At 38.1% G+C, this 22,983-nt stretch overlaps 1 protein-coding gene across 1 annotated transcript; it reads left to right on the plus strand.

The window, feature by feature from the left end:
• Positions 1 to 16,854: 16,854 nt before the first annotated feature.
• Positions 16,855 to 21,891, plus strand: LOC133292912 (isoflavone reductase homolog). The gene is made up of 4 exons (XM_061491394.1): positions 16,855 to 17,228; positions 20,809 to 21,049; positions 21,292 to 21,495; positions 21,627 to 21,891. Exons 1-4 carry the CDS (start codon positions 16,899 to 16,901, stop codon positions 21,788 to 21,790), a joined length of 939 nt encoding a protein of 312 aa, XP_061347378.1. The 5' UTR covers positions 16,855 to 16,898; the 3' UTR covers positions 21,791 to 21,891.
• The last annotated feature ends 1,092 nt before the right edge of the window (positions 21,892 to 22,983 follow it).

Here is a 22,983-nt window from a genome sequence, read left to right on the forward strand (position 1 = left end):
TGGATGCTCAAGCGCGAGAAATACCTCGAAAGAGCCAATTTTTCTACCTCTGGGCGCTCAAGCGCTCTCCCCAAAAATAGCACAGACGAAGTTTGGCAAAATTGCCATAACTCGAGTTACAGAGCTTCGATTAGTGTGCGGTTTGAACCCACGTGTTGCTAATGAAGAGAACTATAACATAGTAAGAGATGGGAGACAAAAGGAAAGTGTGGAATTAATCGAGTAATAAGGAAAAGAGTGAATACACTTGTACCGAACATGAATGAAATAAGTTATAAGATTTGTTGGTTTATGGGAACCACTTAGCATCTTTAAATGTAAGTTGTATGGTATTAAGCTATGGCTTGAGTTATGATCATAGTTATTTTAGAGGTACAAACGAGGTTAACAAGAAAAAGTTTTCCCGTAATTACAAATAACTGGTAACTGCGCTTAATACCATATGCAATGATAACATTTCCGGTACGTAACGGGCTATTACAGGCAGCCTCAGCGATGGGGAGAGTGATGGCTTATGGAGTTTAATTCCAAGATAAATAGGCTAGAAAGGGGAGCTAACTAATAATCTAAAGTAGAGTCTGTGTCCACTGGGTCCACCCATCATGAAAAATCAGGGTCACACTAAAGCTTACACTGCTGTCCAACTAGGCCCAATAACAACATATGCCAGAAGCTCAATTCGATGTGATCACAATGAGCTAGTTATAATAATAATATTGGAATATCCATTAACCCGATTAATTTTAAAATACAAAACTAATTAATTAATATTGTCCATAAAATAAAATTTCTAACACTTTTCACATAAAAAATTGTGCCATCACTTTTTTTTAGTGAATAATGAACCTCACCATATCATATATATATGATAGGAAATATTTATCTAATAGAAATTGAGAAAATAGAACTCCAATATTATTTGGAAGAAGTTAATTATGAGGCGAAAGAAATTATAAGCACGATAATCCAGCACACCAAGCGTATTCGGCCTTAGGTCAATTATGAATTAGCACCAGCGTGGTCTCCTGAAAACACTTTTATTTTTTTATTCATTTTTTTTTATATATAAGTTGTGTTAATCGAGTTCATTTCTTATTTTTCACACGCAGTTACAAGGCTGGTTTTACTAATTTTTTAATTTTTTTTTTTTGTGAAATCAGAAACCGGGGGTGGTTCTTGTCATCTTGTCTTACACATGGGCCAATCCTAAATTCCGCGGGCTATTTCATGTTTCCTATGTGAGCATCTTGTCTTATATCCCAGTTTCATCCGGTGGATTTGTTTAACATTAGCCCAAGATAGTATCTTTGATTTTTAAAAATTATCTCACATGCTGCACGATCTCGCTGGAGGATTATGTTCACAGCTTCTGCTTCTTCTTTTTTTAATTGTTGTTGTCCTTTTTTTTTTTTCTGGGTTATTGGCCCTTTTATTTATAAAAATAAATAAAAAAACTATCCAATAAAAAATAAATAAAGATTTTAGGTTGGTTCATGTAAAGAACCACTTCAACTCAAAACCTTAAGGTATTGAGTGAAGACATTTTTTAATGGTTTATATTATTTTCTAACACACATCCTGGAGGGTGATGAAGATCGAACTTGTGACCTTATGATTACTGAAACTCTGATACTTTGTAAAGAACCACTTCAACTCAAAACCTTAAGTTGTTGAATGAATACCTTTTTAATAATTTATATTATTTTCTAACCATTCACGTGTTGGTTGCTCGCTCAAATTGCATTACATTCTATTGGGAAGAAAACCTACTATACTCCCGTTGTACGGTATCTTTATTATAAGAGGGAAGTTTTTGAAATATGGAGAGAATTATAAAAATTATTATATGTTAAAATGAAAAAAAAAATCTTTTTAAATAAAAGAGAGTATTAAACTCAGAACTCTCGATGAATATAATAAATTTTATTTTGAGGTGTTTGGTAGACGAGAAATTTTTTTTTATCAAGAAAATATAATTACTAAAAATATATTGAGAAAGTAAGTTTTCTAGTAAAAAAAAAAAAAACTGTTTGGTAGGCCAAAATATTATCGAAAAATTTGTTTGAGGGTAGTGTTCTGTCCTTACCAGCCCAATAGGCTGGTATATTTCTCTTGGATCTAGTGCCCTCTCCAAGGTATCTATGAAGGAGATACCCTTGAGTCAAGTAGATCACTGTGCACAGAATACTATAACGGCGTTAGCCAATGGGGTGTGTGTGTGTGCACAGTGACAACATAACAGTAAGAGAGAGAGCGTAATGTACCTTTAGGGTTTACCTTGTATTTATAGAAGTTACCTGTGGGTAGCATGGATGGGCATTTGGTGCCTCTATAAGGGTCCAGGCCTGCTTGCTATGCTGTCGTATTAGGATTAGTATCCTTGATGGATACTAATCGTGATTACAATTGATTCAGATCTTAGATTGTCCCTTATTGGGCCTATCACTTAATGGGCCCCTTATATGGGTCCATGACAGTTGCCCCTCAGCCCGGCTACCTGGGCATCCGGGTTGTCGGGGTGAACTTATGTGTACATCTTTTCAGGTTTTTTTCCCCTGAATGTGTTTGCGTTCTTGCAATCTTTCAAACTTGCATGTTCCTCATATTCTGGGATTTTTTCCATGCGGGGTGTCTCTTGCCCCTTATGTCGACGGGCTGAGCATCAAACCGGTGAGATATTCCTTGTATTCCCTGTTTCTGGATTAGGGGTAGGCTTGGTCCGTTGTGATCCGACTAGCGACTTTCCCCTCAAACGTCGGCCTTTATGCTTATTCCGAGTTTGTGGCTTTTCTCAAGGACGATTTCTCCTCATCCTTTATTTCAGCAAGTTGAGACCATTTCTATATTTCTACGCCGGGTTACGAGTGTGCTTAAGTTGTTGGGATCCAACTGACGGGTTGCCCTCAAGCATCATACCTTAACTGGATTGTTTAATTTATGCCTTTGGTTACTTTGACGACGGGTTTTGTATGAACCCGTCGAGATACTTTACACAGGCAACCGGGTAACAGATGTGCTTGAGTAGTTGTGATCCAACTGGCGAGTTGCCCCCAAGCATTAGGCGTTTAACCCGATTGTAGATGTGTGTATCTTATCTTATATGCTTGTTTATGAGTAGTACGCATTTCGTTCTGCCACGTGCTACAGCCCGCGTGCTTTAGCGTGCCGCAGCTGTTGTTTGTCGTTTTCGCGTTTCGTGCGCATATATTGCAGCATCGTTTCAATTGTCTAATCATTGCTTTTGAAGTGAATTGGCCATAATGACCCTGCCCTTTTGCTTTCTGCGTGCTGTGGTTTCCACCCATGATGATTGCGGTTATATCCCACGATTGTTGCAGTTATTATTTACTCGTGCAAATACCTTAGTGACCCTGACCTTTGCCATTCGCAAAGTCCATGATCACTAGCCATGCCTATATAAGTCTCCATCTCACATTACGTGCTTTTGTTTCCCTCCTGAGCATTGTGCCTGTGCATTTCTTAGAGAGTCAGCGTCAAACGCATTTCTCTATCTCTTGCTATTTCATCTCTTTCGTTAGGTATTTCGCTTATCTTCTACCTTTTGTTGCCTCTGTTTTGAGTTGCCTGCATTTGATCATTCGTTTGCTAGCATGCTTTTTCAATTTTGAGTTGTTTGCCCTGCATATGTTGATTTTCTATTATTTTCGGCATAGTTTGCACTTTCCAGAGCTTGTGCACTCCTTCTCGTCATTCTGGTGTTTATCACCTTGTCTTTCTCATCCCCCCTGTGCGATCTTAGCATTTTTTAGTTTTTTAACCAAATGAGGGGGGAAAACCCTCCTTCTTCAGCTTTGTGTTGTAAGGGGAGAAGGAGGAGGATTTTTATTTTTTTCAAAAAGATTCCTCATGGTGCCTGCTTCTGGCTCTGGGGTATTCCAAGGACTAAAGAAGAAGAACGGGAAGCTATGCTTCGTGGTTGCCGTGATGGTAGATCTCGGAGAAAGTCCGGGATGTCCAATAGGGAGTTAGGGCATCACCGGGGTATAGGTTCGTCAAACCAGGCTAGGGGTCGTCTTACAACAAACAGGCATGCTTTGCATCTGTCTCCCCAACCCGGGGCTGAGCCGATTAGCCAGCCTATGACTCCTCCAAGTTCTCTTTCCACCATCCGGACTTTCTCTCATCCTTCCCCTGCCCCCGGGAGTGTCCCATGCTACTCTTGTGTCTACTTGAGTTCTAAGCTTGTCGAGCAAGGATGTGACTCTTTAGCCGAGTCTTCTTTGTCTGGCTGCCGACATGGAGATATAGTGGAATATACTTCCGCGTCTGGTGGAGCAAATGATCCTATTGTGATTTTCGATTTGCCGACCTCATCATCATCTAGTGATTCTTCTGATAGCCTTTGTGATTCAGGTATTCTGATTCTTTTTTGATCCCGCTCTTTTGTTGTTTTAGGTTTTTTATGGCATCTCCTCCTCCAGAGGTAGTAGAAGAGTCGAGTTCTACCGAGTCGTATCCCCCACGTCCCTCCACCTCTTTAATATCCCAGTTTCCCTGGGTCACTTATGAAGTTTTGAATACTATTTCCGAGATAGGCCCGAATCACGTGGCGGGCCTTCCAGCGGGGGACTTAGAGAACTACGATATAGTCCCCCCACGAGAAGACGAACTCGTTTGTTCTAGTGGGAGGTCAGGAGAGCCCCCGTTCTTTTTCTTCTTCCGAGATGTCATAACTCATCTTGGTGTCCATTTTCCTTTAACCGACTTCCAAATTGATCTTCTGAACCACCTTTAGATAGCTCCGACCCAACTTTACCCCAATGGTTGGGGCTTTATTAAAGCTTTTGAGCATTTTTGCTCATATCTTGTAATTCCGGCTTCTGTATGCGTTTTCTTTTTCTTTTTCAAGTGTTGACTCCTCGAACCGGTCGGGAACCGGCGGAACGAAAAGGTTGGGTTACCATTCGAGGTATCCCTGGTCGTAAACTTTTTCGAGTTTACACTGATTCTTTCAAAAACTTTAAAGACAAGTTCTTTAAAGTTTCTGCCCATCCTAGCAAGAGCGTATGGTTTGTTGACACCTCCAATGCCGAGGATGTGGAGGGAAAATTTCCTTTGCACTGGTCTTTTGACCATTATCAACTTCCCCCTTCAAGTTATCGTTTCAAGGATACCCAGTTGAGCCCATCTGATATTGACAGTGCCATTGCCATTTGCACATATCTTCTATCGCATAAGTATGCTAGTGTCGCAGCCCTTCTCTTCAAGTCCCAAGAGGATCTTGATGCTGAACTAAGTATGGATTGTTTTCTCCAACCCTATACTGGCATATTTATACTTCTTTTGATAATTGTATCTTATTATTTCTTTTTTGCAGTATCAGACATTGAGAACCAACAAAATGATCCTCCTAGCTGGTTGTTGGTTCTGAACCAATCCAAGGCTGCCTCTGCCGGGTTGCCAAAGAAAAGGAAGGCTTCTGAGCTCTCCAAGGGTGACCCTGGTAAAGCCAAGGATACGTCAACTGTTAAAGGTACTACTACCGCGGTCAGTGCCAAAGATAAGGTGGACGCTGTTGATGGCCGTGTTTCCACTGGTGGTCAGCAGACTATGAAAGCTCCTCCTCCTCCTCCTCCATCACCTGAGATGGTGAAGGATATGGTCTGGCAGGGCAGAATGAACAGTACTCTCCGGGATGCAATTTGCGCTCCTGAGTCCTTGTACAACTCATCCGCTCTTACCACTGCCCAAGTTAGGGAGGTGAAAGAGTTGGAACTTTGTTGTTTGAAGATGGCCGGGTTGGCCAGACCCTTGCTAACCCTTAAGCAAAAGTATCTGCGCTTTTTAAATGAGGCATCCGCATCCTGGGAGGAGAAGGCCAAAACTTATGCCGAGCTTCTGAAGGTAAAGGACGATTTGTCCTCTTTGAAGCAGAACTATGACGAAACTGCAGCCAAGCTGACAAAGGTCAAGGCGGAGTATGGAAAGTTTCGAGACGAGCAAGCCGCCGAGGCCGTGAGGATGCATGACTTCCGGAGGATGTACGAAAATCTGGAGAATAGGTTGAAGGAAGTTGAACGTAATGCCCAGCTTTACCGTGGTGAACTTGAGAAATCGGTCACTGGGTCCTTCTATAATGCCCTTAATCAACTCCAAGTACTTAATCCGGATGTGTCGTTGAATCTAGTCGGTTTGAATGCTCGTGCATATGTCAGCAATGGTCAAATCATCACGCCTATTACCACCTCTCCTTCTCATGTTTCGGCTACTCAATTCGAAAAAGAAGGTGCTACCGTTGAGGATGGGGAAGAGACAGCTAACCAACCCGGTAAGGAAGTGGAGTCAGCCAATCAATCCGGTAAGGAGGTCGCGGTGTCTGAAGATCCTCCTGCTGTCAAGACTTAATGAAGGTCCGGAATGCCGGTTACCTTTGTAATTTCTCTTTGGGGCCTTCGAGTCCCTTTTTGGCTTATGTTGAATATTGCCAGTTTTACCCCATTTTTTACTTTGCTCTTTGAATACTTCTTATATTCTGCTTTACGATTTGACGTCTTGCATTTCTTACATCTCGAATTCACCATAGATGCATTTATCTAGGTATTTGGATTTGCATAATCCGGCATGTTTTCTTGGAGCCGTATTCACTTTTGTTAAAAGTTTGGCTCGTCTCTGCCTTTCTTACCAGCGGGCTTCTGCCTTTAGTACCTAAGTTTATAACTTAGTCAAATTTCACATACTTCAAACCCTGTCCGAGTTGCCCCTCAGCGTTATATTCGAGTTGCAACTTGGGTTGATTTCACTTTCGAAAACTCGGGCTTTTCCGAGTTATGCAATAAATTTTATCCAAGTTGTTCCTCATGTTTATTGGTTATGATTTCAACTTGGATAAATTTATTTAACTCGTGCATTTTACGAGCCTTATACTATTAAGTTATATTTGAGTGTTTTCCACCATCCACTGGCGAATTCTTTCAACTCAACTAAATTTACTAAACCCGTGCATTTTACGAGTTTTTATTCTTGACCTGGCCGAGGTCAAAGCATTATATGGATTCCGCTTTATGTCATTTTCAATGACGCATGTTGGTTGTGTCTTTACCATTTTGGTAAGCCTATATTAATAATGGATCTCATCTTTATTGACTTAACCATTTGCCATAAGTTGAATTTTTTAATCCAACTTTATCTAAGATAAAAACAACATTGTCACCTGTCCCTTTTGGTTCTTAGACCGAAATAAGGAGCATTTTGACTTGATCAGAGTCACTATGACAAATTGTACTTGTATCTCAGATTTCGTATTGATGCATCGAAAATAGATAAGGTCAAATCTTTTAAAAAGAAAAATTCCTCATTTATTGATATCGAATTGTTTGCTACATGAATTTGCCAGCATATTCGGCTTTAGTCAAATCCCTAATAGAGGAAAAAACTTCATCTAGGAAATTCTAAACAAATTGAAATGTTGAAATATTTAGAAGTCTGACTTCAGATTTAGCTGTAGTATATTTTCAGCTTATCTGCATTCCAAGTCCGCTTAATTTCTTTGCCTTCCACTGTTTCTAGGATATATGCTCCTTTTTCAAGCTTTTCGCTAACTCGGTATGGTCCTTCCCTGTTTGCAGCTAACTTGCCATCTCTGGCATTTTTATTTCCAATATCCGCTCTCCTAAGTACCAAATCATTTTTCTCGAAAATTCGTGGCCTCACTTTTTTGTTGTATCTGGCTGCCATCTGTCGCTTGGCCATCATATCCCGGCAGTGAGTTGCAACCCGAGCTTCGTCAGCAAGGTCTAACTCGGCAGTGAGTAGCTTACTGTTTTGTTGCTCACCTTGCTCGCTAGTATTTATCTTCCTCCAAGAAGGTTCTCCGATTTCCATCGGGATCATGACTTCGCAACCATACGTTAGCCGAAAAGGGGTTTCCCCTGTTGCAGTATGGGTACTCGTTTTGTACCCCCAAAGGGAAAAGTAGAGCTGCTAAACCCAGCTTTCTTCAGCATCAAACATTCATTTTTTGAGACAATCCACAATTACCTTGTTTGCTGCTTTAGCTTGTCCATTTGACTGTAGGTGCTCCACGGATGCAAAACGATGTTTGACTTGCAGGTCTTTCATCAATTGTTGGAACCTTTTATCAGCAAATTGTGTTCCATTATCAGTTACCACCTCGCCCGGTATCCCGAATCTGAAGACTATGCTCCGTTCAAAGAACCTTTGTACTCTAGCTGAGGTGATTGTGGTGACTGGTTCTGCTTCTATCCACTTTGTGAAATAATCCACAGCTACAATCTGCCCTTCTGCAGCTTTGAAAGGTCCCAGCAAAACCATTCCCCATTTGAAAAAGGGCCATGGCGCCGAGATGTATTTCAATTCTTCAGGTGGCAAAAGAATTAGCTTTGCATGCTTCTGGAAGCTGTCACATTTCTTGACATGGTCTTTAGAGTCTGCCTCCATAGTCAGCCAGTAGTAACCAGCTCAGAGTGCCTTTCTAGTCAAAGCTTTTCCTCCCATGTGATGGCCATTGATTCCTTCATGTATCTCGGCCAGAACATATTCTGCTTCTTCAGAGTTCAAGCATTTTAGCATGGGTACATGTAACCCTTTTCTAAACAGATGATCCTTCACAATTGTGTATTGTGTTGCATCTCGAACCAACTTTCTGGATTCCAGTCGATCTTCTGGCAGTATTCCTTTCTCGAGGTATGCCACTATTGGTTGTCTCCAGTCATTTGCCGAGGTGATAACCATCACGTAACTCGACATTGTTATGCTTTGTTGTACCACAGTGCTGTGGTTGCCTGAGTTTTTGGTACTTGCCAATTTAGACAAGATATCAACTTGGTAATTTTCCCCTCGAGGAATATGAGTAACCTGTACTTCATCGAAGTCAGCCATTATTTCTTGAACCTTGCTCAAGTACTTCATCAATAGAGGACCTTTGGCCTGATACTTTTCTTCTATCTGCGAAGTTACCAACTATGAGTCACTGAAGATTTTCACCTTCTTAGCTCTATGTTCTTTAGCCTATATCAATCCGGCTATCAGAGCTTCGTATTCTGCTTGATTGTTCGAAGTTAGGAAGCCCAAGTTTAAGGAGTGTTCAATCGTCACTCCTTCTGGGCTTTCAAGTATGATCCCTGCTCCACTTCCTTTATCATTGGAGGACCCATCTACGTAGACCTTCCAAGCATCCCCCGATTCACTATGTTCCGGGTTCATTGGTGTTAGCTCCATTATGAAGTCGTCCAGAGCTTGTGACTTGATGGCCTTCTAACTTTCGTATGCTATGTCATACTCATTGAGCTCAATTGCCCAGTTAGTCATTCGTCCTGCCAGGTCCGGCTTGTGCAATACCTGTCGTATAGGCTGATTGATCCTGACTATTATTTGATGTCCCTGAAAATATGGCTGCAATCTTCTAGCCGTGATCAGTAAAGCAAAAGCCACTTTCTCTAGCTTTTGATATCTGACCTCTGCACCTTGTAAGGCTCTACTGATAAAATAAATCGGCTCTTGGTCTTTATCAGTTTCCTTGATCAGGACAGCACTTATTGCCTCGTCCCCCACAGCCAGATACAGGATCAGAATGTCTCCTGGTTCTGTCTTTGAGAGCACTGGTGGAGTCGCTAAGCATTTCTTTACTTTTTCAATGCGGCCTGACATTCCGGGTTCCATCCTTCCATTGCTTCCTTCTTTAATAGTTTAAAGAACGGGAAGGCATTCTCAGCAGACTCTGGTAAGAACCGGGTTAATGCGGCTGATCGACCGGTCAACTGTTGAACCTCCTTCTTATTCTGTGGCACCTTCATGTCAAGTACTGCCTTGCACTTGTCAGGGTTTGCTTCAATTCCTCTATGAGTTAACATGAAACCCAAAAACTTCCCAGTTGGGACTCCAAATGCACATTTTACCAGGTTCAGACTGATGCGATACTTCTTGAGCTTCTGAAATGTCTGCTCAAGATCTTGGACATGATTTGTCATATCAAACGACTTTACTATCATATCGTCAATATAGTTATGAACACCCAAAAGCATGGCAATATCCACATGCAATATGTCCATTATCAAGTCTCAAAATGCTAGCAACTATGATATGTGCATCCCATGTAATCCTCCAAAATGCTATGCTCTCCATATGCACATCATGCTCAACTCCTCCACTAAGCGGGCATCTTGCCCAATGGTCCTCCATGCTCAACATAGCTTGAAATGATGTCCCCAAACGCGGGGTGAGATATACAAATATATCTCAGTAAACCAAGGGTACTAGAAGATCACTCCACCCAATGGCTCTCTCAATGTGCAACAATTAACATCATGTAAAATGCATAACATACAAAATCACAACAACTGGGCATAAATCCAAGAACATCCACAATTAGATTCCGTTCAAGGACCCCATCATATAACTCCCGAGAAGTTTCCTGGTGCCTCTCCCATGGATGAGACAACCTCATGGCAAAACCCAACTGGAACTCCTCATGAGCCCTATGCAGCGGAAGTCCCACGTTTGGATCATCCTGGTGCCGCTCCTAGAGTCGGCCCCACGGCAAAACTCGACCGAAATCCCCAAAGGATATCTCCAGCGGAAGTCCAAACCACACATATCTACTGGCCAGAGATCACAAAATTTAACACACAACATGCTCCAAGCATGTCACACAATCAGGCAATAATGCATGAACATACATATTCACACAATGTCCAAAGGCACAAAATCCAACCACAACCTTCCACTAGGTGTGGTGGAGCACACAAGGGATTAAAACTCAAGTTCCAAAGGTTTACCTCAACACCAAGCACAATGCTCCAAAACGTACACTCCAAGTTTAGTCCTCCTCTATTGGTTCCGTGAGAGACAACCTATATGATCAACAACAATGACCATCAATCAATTGCAATCAATTCCTCAATTTCACAAGATTTATAACCGATTTAAGCCATTTAGGCCTAATGGCCCTTTCCCATTTAATTCAGTTATCTTAGCTACTTGGATCATCAAAATAGATCACCAACCCACCAATTATACACTAAATCATCAACCATTGCCTAAACCATATTTTCACATCATTTTCCTCCAACCACATCATGGTTCGAAATTCTCAAGAGGCATAACCCAAGACTTTCAATTCAATCTAACACTAACACATATCATGCAATACTTTTATTAATTCATGTCAATGCTCCTTAATTCAATTATCCAATCACACATCCATGTTATTTCACGAAATCATCAATATCAACTCTAATTTTCACCAAGTTATAATTTTCAAATCACAATAAATTTTATTGCATCAATCATCACCATTTATCATTCTAAGCATTTAATTCTAAAGGAGACATACCATTTAATTCTCCTAACTACCATAACTCAATTTACAACTTCAAAATCCTCATCAATATTATGATCTCCACAAAAACTCAAAGAGAATGGAAAAACTTATCACCAATAGCCTCCAATGGTCTAAGAGAGTGATCTCCAACCAATGGTTCAACACAAAAAACTCCAAAATCCCCAATTTTTCGTGGCTGTTTTAAGGACATAACTCTTCACACAATGATCCACACAAGGTGCAGTTTACATGAAAATCAATCACAATCTCAAGGGGAACAACTTTGTAGTTGGGAGTTTCTATCAAAAGTGGCTAGAAAATAAGTTGGAAAATCAAAAGCTCTAATGCCCTATTCTAATGGCTTGGTCGACGGAGGATGAAGAAAGAGAGGAGAGAGAAATGAGAGGAAATCTAATTTTGTGACTTTAAGTCACTTAAACCACTTAAGGTGGGTCCCACAAGTCATTTAACTTTATTAAATCATCCATTTTAACCCACAAATTCATAACCTACGTATTTTTGTCGTTCACGTCATATTTTTATTTTCCTAAAATACTGATCATATTTTCATGCTTATCGGTACAATTATACCGTAGTATTTTATACCGAAAAAAATCACTATTCACCAAAATTTTCGAAACTTTCCTATCCACTCGATTTTTTGTTCTGAATCCATTTTCGGCATTATTTTTACCATTTGAGGTCTTCTACTCAATTTTTCATGTCTCGGGTTACGTGTTTAGTAAATTATCATTTTACCCTTCTTATGCAATTTGACCCTAATCTCAGGATTTTCACTAATCCTACCCCTTTAAATCACATTTCATATACAATAATACATTTATAAAAATACGAGGTGTTATAAGGTTCCTTTCCTAAGGCAAGGTCTTCTAATTCTCCGTTAGGTTCAGGCCTCGGGATTACTTCTTCTCTCATGTCCAGTTCAACCACATTGACCGGCTTCCTTGAGTGTGGAGGAATTGTCTTCTTGCTAAGTCTATCCCCTGGATGAATCCGGGGTGGACTTAAATGCCCGCCTTCATTTTCTTTGATGGTGTCAAAATAGCATCCCCTGGACTCCTTTTGATCTCCACAAACAGTAATTATTTCATTCTTACTGCTTACCATTTTTATCTTCTGGTGCTTTGTAGAAACCAGCATGTCCCGCTGGTGTATGGTTGGTCTTCCCAGAAGTATATTATATTCGGACGGGAAATCAGCCACTATGAATCTGACCCGTTCAGATTTGAATGCTTCTTTTGTTCCCAAGGTCAACCTGAGGTCTATGTAGCCTTTAGGAGGTGTATGCTCTCCATTAAAAGCTATCAAAGTCGTTTTGCAAGGTTTGAGGTCCTCCTCATCCAGGTTCATCTTTTTGAAAGCGTCCCAGAGTATGATGTCAGCATTACTCCCTGCATCCACGAAAATCTTCTTAACCCGGCAATTTACCAAGGTTCCAGCAATGACTAACCCGTCTACATGTCCCGACAACACACTATGCATGTCCTCTTTTGTGAAATACAAAAGGGTAGGGTCTGGTTTGCTCAGGTCTTCCTTGAATTTAGGACGGTCCCGAATGGAGAGTACCTCTTCCAAATACCTTCTTCTGGAACTTACAGTGTCTCCTCCTCCTCCCAGGGCTCTACTAATTACATTGCAGTCAAATTCCGCTTCTGGGAACTCATCATGGTTGGAATTGTTTTTCTGATTCCTTTCCTCCTTGTTTTTCTTTTCAGGAACAGAGCTTTTACTTCTATTTCTGTTTCCCAACTTCCTTTTATTATTTTTGAAACCCTGGGTTTTGATCACGTATTGGCGTAATCTTCCATCTCTAACAAATTTCTCCACAGCATCTCGGAGATCCCAGCATTGGTCAGTAGTATGACCCGGTCCATCATGGAATGCACAGTATTTGGATTTGTCCAAACCTCCTCTGTCGAATATGGGCCGGGGTCTTTCTACCTTCTTCATTTCCGTCATCGCCACTTCCCTCCAAATTTGAGAGCATGGCGCATTCAACGGTGTGTACTTCTCATATCTTCCAACTCGATCTCGGCCATCCAGGATTCTGGTCCTAGACTCCTTTTTCTTATTATTAACCTGTTCCTTTCCTTTCGGGGCCTGACTTCTCCTTCTTGGGCTAATTCTTTTGCCCTCGTGAGATTGCGCATTGGCAATCTCCATTTGCTCGAGTTCGAGGTATTTTTCTAACGAGTTCTGAATTCTTTCAACGTCTTCACTGGGTCCTTATAGACCGACTTGGCTAGCCTGGATGTACCATCCAAACCAGCCACAATGAGATGTACGTGGACATTTTCTTGTAAACCCGGCACCTGCAACGCAGCGTCCTTGAACCGATTAAGGTATCTCTGGAGGGTTTCTCCAGGTTGCTGATGTATCTTTCCAAGTGAGAACTCGGACTTCGGGTGTTTCTTGCTTGTTGCAAAGTTTAAGAGGAAATTTTCCCCAAATTCCTCAAAAGACCCAATGAAGTTGGCAGGTAAAGTAGAGAACCATGCCTGCGCAGCCCCAGTCAGGGTTATGGAAAATATCAGAGATATAAGAGGCTCGTCTATTCCTCAGATGTATATGTCCGTATCGAAAGCATCAATATGGACCTATGGGTCTTGACTTCCATCATATTTCGGCAGTCGTGCCGAATCAAAGTCTTCTGAGAAGGGTGCATTCAAAATCTCCCCAGTGAAGGGGCTGTTGTTATACTGCCCCCTGCTATATTTTCTTCTGTAGGCACCCAATTCCACCCGTCCTCTAACTATCTGTTCATCTCGGTGAAGGCGAATTCCATCCTGGTGTCTCTGCCCATTTGCTTCTGCTGAAGCGTTTTGAATCATGGGCTGCAGAGGAGCGTTATGTCCCCCCAACATCTGGTTTTCCAGGTTCGGATTTGTCGTGTTCGCCGGATTAGGCCTTTCACGGTTTGCCACCTCTATAACCCGATTCTGATGAACCGAGTTGCGATTTCCTTCCCGGCCATTGGCATCCTGGCCTTCGTTTCTTCCACTTAACCTCATTAAGTGTTGTTCCAGGTCTCACATTCCCCTGGTACTTTCCTCTCGTATTGTTTGGAAAACTTTTTGCCGCTGGAGGTTATTGTGATTTTCCAACTCTGCCATTCGCTGCATAATCAAAGCGAATGCATTCTGAGCCAGCTGAGTATCTGGATCGGCTGACTGAGAAATACGTGCAGCAAGATCCCCGGGGTGCTGGGGAGGGTTGTTCCTTACTGGGGCCATAATTGGATCAGGACCCTTATCACGACTCGCTGGAGTGGAAGCGGTGTCTGAGACATCTTCACTGACATGGACTTGATCATAATCCACATCGGTTCCTAGCTGGTGTTGAGACTGATTTGCCTCTTCCAGAACTGGATCCAGCAGTTGGCTCTGGTTTTGGGGTGGCTGCTGGCTACTGCTCCTTGTTTGGATTGTAATCCTTCGTCAGATTAGTGGGAACTTCAAATTCAGAGAAGAATTTCCCCACAGACGGTGCCAATGTTCTGTCCTTGGGACAGAGATGTCCAGCCCAATAGGCTGGTATATTTCTCTTGGATCTAGTGCCCTCTCCAAGGTATCTATGAAGGAGATACCCTTGAGTCAAGCAGATCATTGTGCACAGAATACTATAACGGCGTTAGCCAATGGGGTATGTGTGTGCGCACAGTGACAGCATAACAGTAAGAGAGAGAGCGTAACGTACCTTTAGGGTTTATCTTGTATTTATAGAGGTTACCTGTGGGTAGCGTGGATGGGCCTTTGGTGCATCTGGTGAGGGTCCAGACCTGCTTGCTATGCTGTCGTATTAGGATTAGTATCCTTAATGAATACTAATCGTGATTACAATTGATTCAGATCTTGGATTGCTCCTTATTGGACCTATCACTTAATGGGCCTCTTATATGGATCCATAACAGGTAGGTAGATTTCTTTTTACATTTTGCTGATAATCCAAAAATATCACCTTGTAAGTGGTATTCCTATATAATGTTTTTGCTCCAATTTTACACATAAAATTAGATGCCTATACAAATAAGAATACTATGCAAATTATTTAAAATTCCCTATTAAACATGGTCTACTAGAAAATTCATGTAAACTTTCCCTCACAAAAATATAAAATTCCCCAACCAAACAACTCTTGGGGGGCGTTTGGTACAGGAGATATTTTTTTTTACCAGGGAAAAAATATATACGGGAATATGGTGGGTATAAAAATTCACCTGGAATGTTAAAAAAAAGTGTTTGGTAGACAAAAATATTACCGGAAATATTAATTAATTTTATCGAAGATGTGTTTGGTTGATGACAAAATATTGCTGGGAAAAAAGATAGTGTTTACGAAACTACCCTTGTGATTGCACAAGAGTAAAAAAATAAAAAATCATCAGTGCCCAATGAATGTAAAATGGAGGGTAATTTAGACCGAAAATATGTAAAATAGATTTCAACGCCGCAGGGAAAAACAAATACCACATCCAAAAATGGATTCTGAAATCTCGTTCACTAGTGTTAAATGAATTCCAAGGAAAAAAAAATCCTCAGACATTTTTCTTGTTTTCCTTCTATCAAACATGAGAATAAAAACTTCCCACGTCCACTTTCCAAGGCATCCTAAATATTACCATATACCAAACAGCTCCTTGAGGTAATTCCGTTTAAAATCCTTGTATCATCACACTAAAACCCTAGTCATGATTGACATTGTGATAGTGGCTGCTGCAGCAATCATTTAATTTCTTTTCGCTAATAAGCTCCTTCGTTTTATCTGATAATCAAACCCACAATTTACTTGTACTTCTAATTAGAAGTTCTAATTACGAACATTATACATCTTAATTTACTAAAATTTAATAAAAAGATATTTACTTATATATTTTAAAATAAATTCGTTTAAAAGAAGCTTTTATTTTGTCTTATTCAAAATTGGCCACTTCACCAAACTATGCAGTCAACATTGTCAGAAGAATCAGCTGTACAAGTTGGACTCGAAATTCGTCTTGACATCACCTACCAAGCTACCACCATCCCATTCTTATAGATAAATATATATTATAAAAAAAAAATTGGATCCTTAACAACAACAAAAATATGATTCCTATTTTAGTTTTTTTTAAAAAAAACTAGTAAATTGATCTTTATAAAATTCTAAGTGAATCTATTTTAGTATTTTCAAGAAACTAATATAGATCTTTTTTAAATTTATGAGAGATCACAATTTTAATTAAATGAATTTACTTTAAATTTGTTAGGGACTTCAACACTAATTTTTTTTTTTTTAAGAAATTAAAGTAGATACCATATTTTTAAATAGGAACCAAAAAATAATATTTACTCTAAAAAAACAACTTAAATTTTACTATTAGTGCATAGCAACAATTTCACAGTTATTCCTTTCTTTCTTTATTTATTTTTTGGTGAAAACTTTATTTCTTATTCTTATATATCATTATTAGTACACTATTTAATTCAATAAAGATTGGCAACTTGTTCATAATAAAAAGCGAAAGCAAGGACCCAAAATATTGAAGCAGAAAAACACATAACCAAGAAGGTAGAGAGAGAGAGAGAGAGAGATTGAGGAAATGGGGAAGAGCAAGGTTCTAGTAGTAGGGGGAACAGGGTATATTGGGAGGAGGATAGTGAAGGCAAGTCTAGCACAGGGACATGAAACATATGTGATTCAACGCCCTGAGTTGAGCCTCCAAATTGAGAAGCTGCAGATGTTGCTCTCATTCAAGAAGCAAGGTGCTCATATTGTTCAAGCCTCTTTTTCCGATCATCAGAGCCTTGTGGATGTGATCAAGCAGGTTGATGTTGTCATCAGTGCCATCTCTGGTGTTCATATCAGAAGTCACAGCATAGCCTTGCAACTCAAACTAGTTGAGGCCATCAAAGATGCTGGCAACATCAAGGTTTGACCATTCTTTTCTTTCTTTTTTTAGATCTAAAGAACCAATTTTCTTTTAATTTTTCGGTAAGGGTATTTTCTTTTCTTTTATATTATATTATTTCTTATTATACCTAATATTAATAGTATTTTTTTAGAATCTAATTACTTGATTTACGTAATATATATTTAATTCTGCTTAAGTAAATTTTTTATTTAAGTTGTTATGAATGTAAAAAAAAAAATTGGAAAAATTAATTTTACTATAATACGATGCTCTCGTCAGCACAAAGAATTATGTCGAGTTATAGATGGGTTTGTCTACTCTCGTATTGTAGGAGAGATCATATCTTATGCTAAGACACAAGATGATGGGACCCATTACTAAAAAAGAAAAAGAAAAGAAAAGAAAATAACGGCACACTTTTCGAAGTGTCTATAGCATAAGATAGTAGTCTCCTACAACATGAGACTATACTATTTCCCGTTATAGATTTGGGCCTAATAATAAACTTTTAATTTAACATATTTGAAATATGAAAGTTAAAAAAATTATTAGAAAAATAGAGAGTTATAGATTTGGGCCTAGTAGTAATAAACTTTTAATTTAACATATTTGAAATATGAAAATTAAAAAAAATTATTAGAAACATAGAGTGATGGGAATCAAACTCTAAACCCTTTCATTGGGTAAATTCTAAGTAATTAATTTAACTCAAATATTAAAAGGTTATGATGTCATCGCTTTTACTTTTTAGCGCCAATTGGATTGGATCAGTGAATATAGACAGAATAGGAGACATACTTGGATATATGTACACAATGGGAATAATGAGAGCATTTGTTGAGTAGATAAAATTATATGAGATTTATGTTTTTTTTATATGGTTTTATATTGTCTTTATATATTTTTATATATGTAGGAGATAAAATTAATTTTTATAATATAATAAAAATTAATTTAGTGTTATTAAACTCGATCCGGCATCAACCCGATCAGAGTATTGACTCATTGGAACACTGGTTGAACTGATGGGTCATTTGTTAGACCGGTTGACCCGAATATATTAAAAATATATGTAAATATGAACCTATAAATTTAATTATATTATCTATATCTAAAATGAGTTAAATAAAATTCACAAAATAAGCTAAAATATTATTCAATTACATTTTTACAAGTTCATAAAGCACATATCAATGAAAATACACGTTATTACTATGTCAATTTAAATTGGAACTCAGAATCCCTATAGCATACCTCTCAATACATTCAAAAGGCCAAATGTTATGAACTCATATTTTTTTCAAATTCATGTACATTAAAATGATATATGTCACATTCTCTTAATTTCTTATTCTACAAATTACTTAAGTATTGAAAGCTGAAATTTGATGTCATTGTAGAATAATATACTACTAACAAATAAAATTGCAAAAAAAATTTAAAATGAGTTCTAGATTTTTTTGACAAGATGAAACAATTTTGATTTTTGATTTTTTTATTTATAAAAATGCATGACCTGACCAAAATACTGCATTAATCTCTATATATATATATATATAAAGTTTTGGAAATAATAAGAAATAAAAAAGTATATATCTCAACATAATTAACCGTATGAACAAAATATCCGTGTTATAGTAAATTATTAAATTTTTAAATGATATGAAATGGACATGTAACTGCGTACGTGTGCGCTTCCCGCACCTACTACTTAAGACCACCGCTGATTTAAGAACACAGCACTCAAGTCAAGTTGGGGTACCTCATCTTAATTTGTTAGTAATAGTCAAACCAGCTAGATGACTTTATTCAGCTAATCTAAATGGTTATCCGGCAATGCTTCAAGCACTTAATATACACGTTTGTCTCCTCAATATACACGTTTCCTCGTATTTTACATAAGGTTGTTAAAAATGAGCCAACCCGTCAGGTTGGCCCGTAATTCGTTAAAAATGAGTCAGTTGAATTGGTAAAAAATGAGCTGCCAACCCGACTCGAGTCAGCTCGTGAAAAAACGAGTCAACCCGTGGGTAAAACGATTCAGTTCGCGGGTTGATTTTTTTTTTAATTATAAAAAAATACAAAATATAATATACAAAAATAAACAAAACCTATATATGCTGTCATCATTTTTTCTTCCTTCTCTAAACTTAAGTCCCTAATCTTCTCATATCCCTGCCATTTTTATATTGTTAGGCTGTGCTGGCTCTGTTTGGTTCAAATATCTGTTCTGATTGTTTCTTGATGTTGATGCAAATTTGTTGTGAAGAAAATTTGAAATTAAAATATTTTGCTTTTATTTCTCATTTTGTAACGCTTTGTTTAAGCTGATGGCTAGTGCATTAATACTACATGGTCATTTAAATAGGTTGAAAACAAGCAAACTCGCGAGCAATTTTCGAGCCAACCCGCAAGTCAACTCGCGAGTTATTTTTTCAAGCCAACCCACGAGTCATATTTTTGAACCAACCCACGAGCCAATCCTAACCTGACTCGGGTCAGATGGGTTTTCTGGTTCGTTTTTTTTTTCGAGTCAATCCTAACCCGACTAATTTTTTTCGAGTTGAATGCGGGTTGGGCCAGGTGAGGCCGGATTGACCCGTTTTGCCAACCCTTATTATACATACACGCGTAGCATTTTTCAAATCAGAGTTCATACAATCTCACACCATAAGGACTCACAGGGCCAGTTATATATGACATCACATTTATCATGTTGAGGGGAAATCTTTGAGGATTTTATCTCAGGAGACCATCATCTTCTTTGCTATCGCCTGAGCTTGCTGTTATTCTGCCAAATTACCTCTTTAACTATAAGTGTACCCAACACACCTTCCCATTGATCCTTAACTTACTACTTGAGGCCACTAGGATGATATTAACGAGCTTTGGTTGGTACCATTCTCTACTTCATTTTTTTTAGATACAGAACCTCATTCTCTTCTTCTAGCTAGTTCAAAGAGGGACCAATAAGTGTTGGTAATTTGAAATTGACCTTTTTCTTTTCCTTTTATTTTATTTGAAACTCTTATTAGTATTACTCCGACACTGGCTCATGCTTGGAATCAAAGTCAGTTAACAAAATTATTTTTGACTCCGTATCATGTATATATAATGGACATATAAATATAGATATAGATATAGATATAGAAGATGTGAACTCATGATATATGATGCGAAAAAAAAAATAATGGAAAAAAAAAGGCATAAGGTATATAGTATACTATATTCATTTTGATTGTGTATGTTAAATAGTGCACTACAAAATATTATTCAATTTTTTATAGGAACTGTACTTACTTATGCAAGCTTCATAACCGTTCTATGCAAGATTAGTTTAACACACTTTTCTTATAACTTTATTTTCCAATGAATAATAAAAATATTATTTTTGCAAAACTTTTCCCAATATGAAGTTCTTCAGGAATTTAATCAAAATTCGGGTGTCTTATATGGCAGTACTCTTTTTGCATTGTATTTCATGTGTCTGGAGCACATGATTGGCAGCAGCATCATTATCTTAAATTTCCAATTTGACATAATTATATACATTAAAACTAAAGAGTATTATAAAACTCTTTTCTCCTTTTCCATGTAGCGTTTCTTGCCTTCCGAATTTGGCCTAGACCCAGCAAGGATGGGGCATGCATTAGAACCAGGAAGGGTAACATTTGATGACAAAATGGCTGTGAGAAAAGCAATAGAGGAAGCTAAGATCCCTTTCACATACATCTCTGCAAATCTTTTTGCTGGATACTTTGCTGGCAGCCTCTCTCAAATGGGGTCTTTTGTGCCTCCAAGGGACAAAGTTCATCTCTTTGGAGATGGCAAACTCAAAGGTACCTTCATAAGTTTAATAAGATTTTCAGCCACCATCAAATCCGGTTAAATAGAAGAAGTAATACTTACCAGCTTTCCTTTTTTTAAAGTTATACCATTTTAGATCAAATTCAAATTACCAGCTCTCACTTGATATCATTTTGTAACTGTTGATTTGATTTTGATCGAATGATAATAAAAATAGTTATATCAGTAAAATGATATATTGTTGTGATATTTCTGTGAACATATATGATTGCAGCTGTTTTTCTGGATGAGGATGATGTTGCAACATACACAATCAAGACAATAGATGACCCTCGAACACTAAACAAAACATTGTACCTAAGGCCTCCAGAAAATGTTCTCTCTCAAGGAGAGCTTATTGGAATTTGGGAGAAACTTATTGGAAAGGAACTGGAGAAGACATACATATCTCCTGAAGGCTTTCTTACAACATTGAAAGGTAAAACATTCAATTATTTGTCATTAATTTAGTTTGTGTACACGAAGTTATGACTTCAATTTGATTTCGAAAGTAAACTGATTCTCTTAACCAATTTGTGATTTCTGATTAATGCGACTTTTAATTTGCAGGGTTGGATTATAAACTTCAAGTTGGGATTGGGCACTTCTTCCATATTTTCTACGAGGGATGTTTAACAAATTTTGAAATTGGGGAGGAAGGAGAAGAAGCATCCAAGCTTTACCCTGAGGTTAATTACACACGCATGGATGATTACCTAAAAATTTATGTGTAAAATGAAATCATTTTGCATGAGTTCAGTGGTTCAAACGTGAACATGGTATTAGTTAAAATAACCTTACTATGAGGAGATTTTGTTCTTATAATTCGATGGGGAAACTGGTTTTCTCGAATCTTGAAATGTCAATTTAATGCTTTTTATTCTCTCTCTCTCTCTCAAAATTTCACGTCATTTGTAATTTAAAAATTAACTAGTTTTAGTCTTCAACTTTCGCGGGAAGAATACTTTGAGAAATTATATAAGAAATAAAAAAAAACTAATCAGTTAATTAATAATACCCTGATTCCGTATGAAAAGCTTGTGAGAAATTTTGCCTCTTAAAATTTAAATTAAAAAATATCATTATTTTTTGTCTTTGATCAAAATATGTTATTGGCATTGAACTTTTTTTGGCGGCTATTAGAGTTAGAGGCGCCAATTTTCAATATTACTCAATAAAACGACATAATAAATTTATATTTGGATCATGTCATGTTTGTGTTGATAAAAACTAACTTAAATATTACCCATTAATCAATAAATATAAAATTAACCCACATTAATCTTTTTAGCAATCTTTTACGTGATAGTGTCAATACAGCAAACGGAATATTTCTCGGTTAATTCAAAGTTCTCCAAACACCACCATCTATCATTTCATTTTCTCTATTTTTTATTTCAAATTTGAATTCAAACTAAAACTTCACAATGTTGACATTCTATATTAACACCAAGCCACCAGCTATGGTAAAGGAAAACAGAGGGAAACAAGTGAAAGAGTAATTAGGAGTAATAGTTTCACGCAATTTATATAAACCGGACTGAGCCGAAAACCGGTCAACCGGTCATGTAACCGGTCCGGTTTTCATATTAGACCGGTCATGTTACAAAATCGATGCGACTCGATCGGTTTTCGAAAAATCGGTGATCCGGTCGGTTCAACCAGTGATCTGGCTCGGTCTATAAACAAAAAACTAATTTATTTTCATAAATGAATGCTTCTTTTTTTTATTCTCAAACACAAATGATTTGTTTTCTTTTGAAATATTTGAGTGATTTGTAGCTTATTAACTTACATAGATTATGTACCTACAACACTAATACTATCTTGATTATGCAATATGCAGGAAATTTTGATTTGATTTATAGTTAGAGATGTCGTTTACTGAACCTGAAACACTAGTATCACAAATATTATATGTTTGATT

The sequence above is a fragment of the Gastrolobium bilobum genome, unplaced genomic scaffold (assembly GCF_033153095.1).
Source record: "Gastrolobium bilobum isolate Gb01-03AN ecotype WA unplaced genomic scaffold, APGP_CSIRO_Gbil_v1 utg39285, whole genome shotgun sequence".
Lineage (NCBI taxonomy): Eukaryota > Viridiplantae > Streptophyta > Magnoliopsida > Fabales > Fabaceae > Gastrolobium > Gastrolobium bilobum.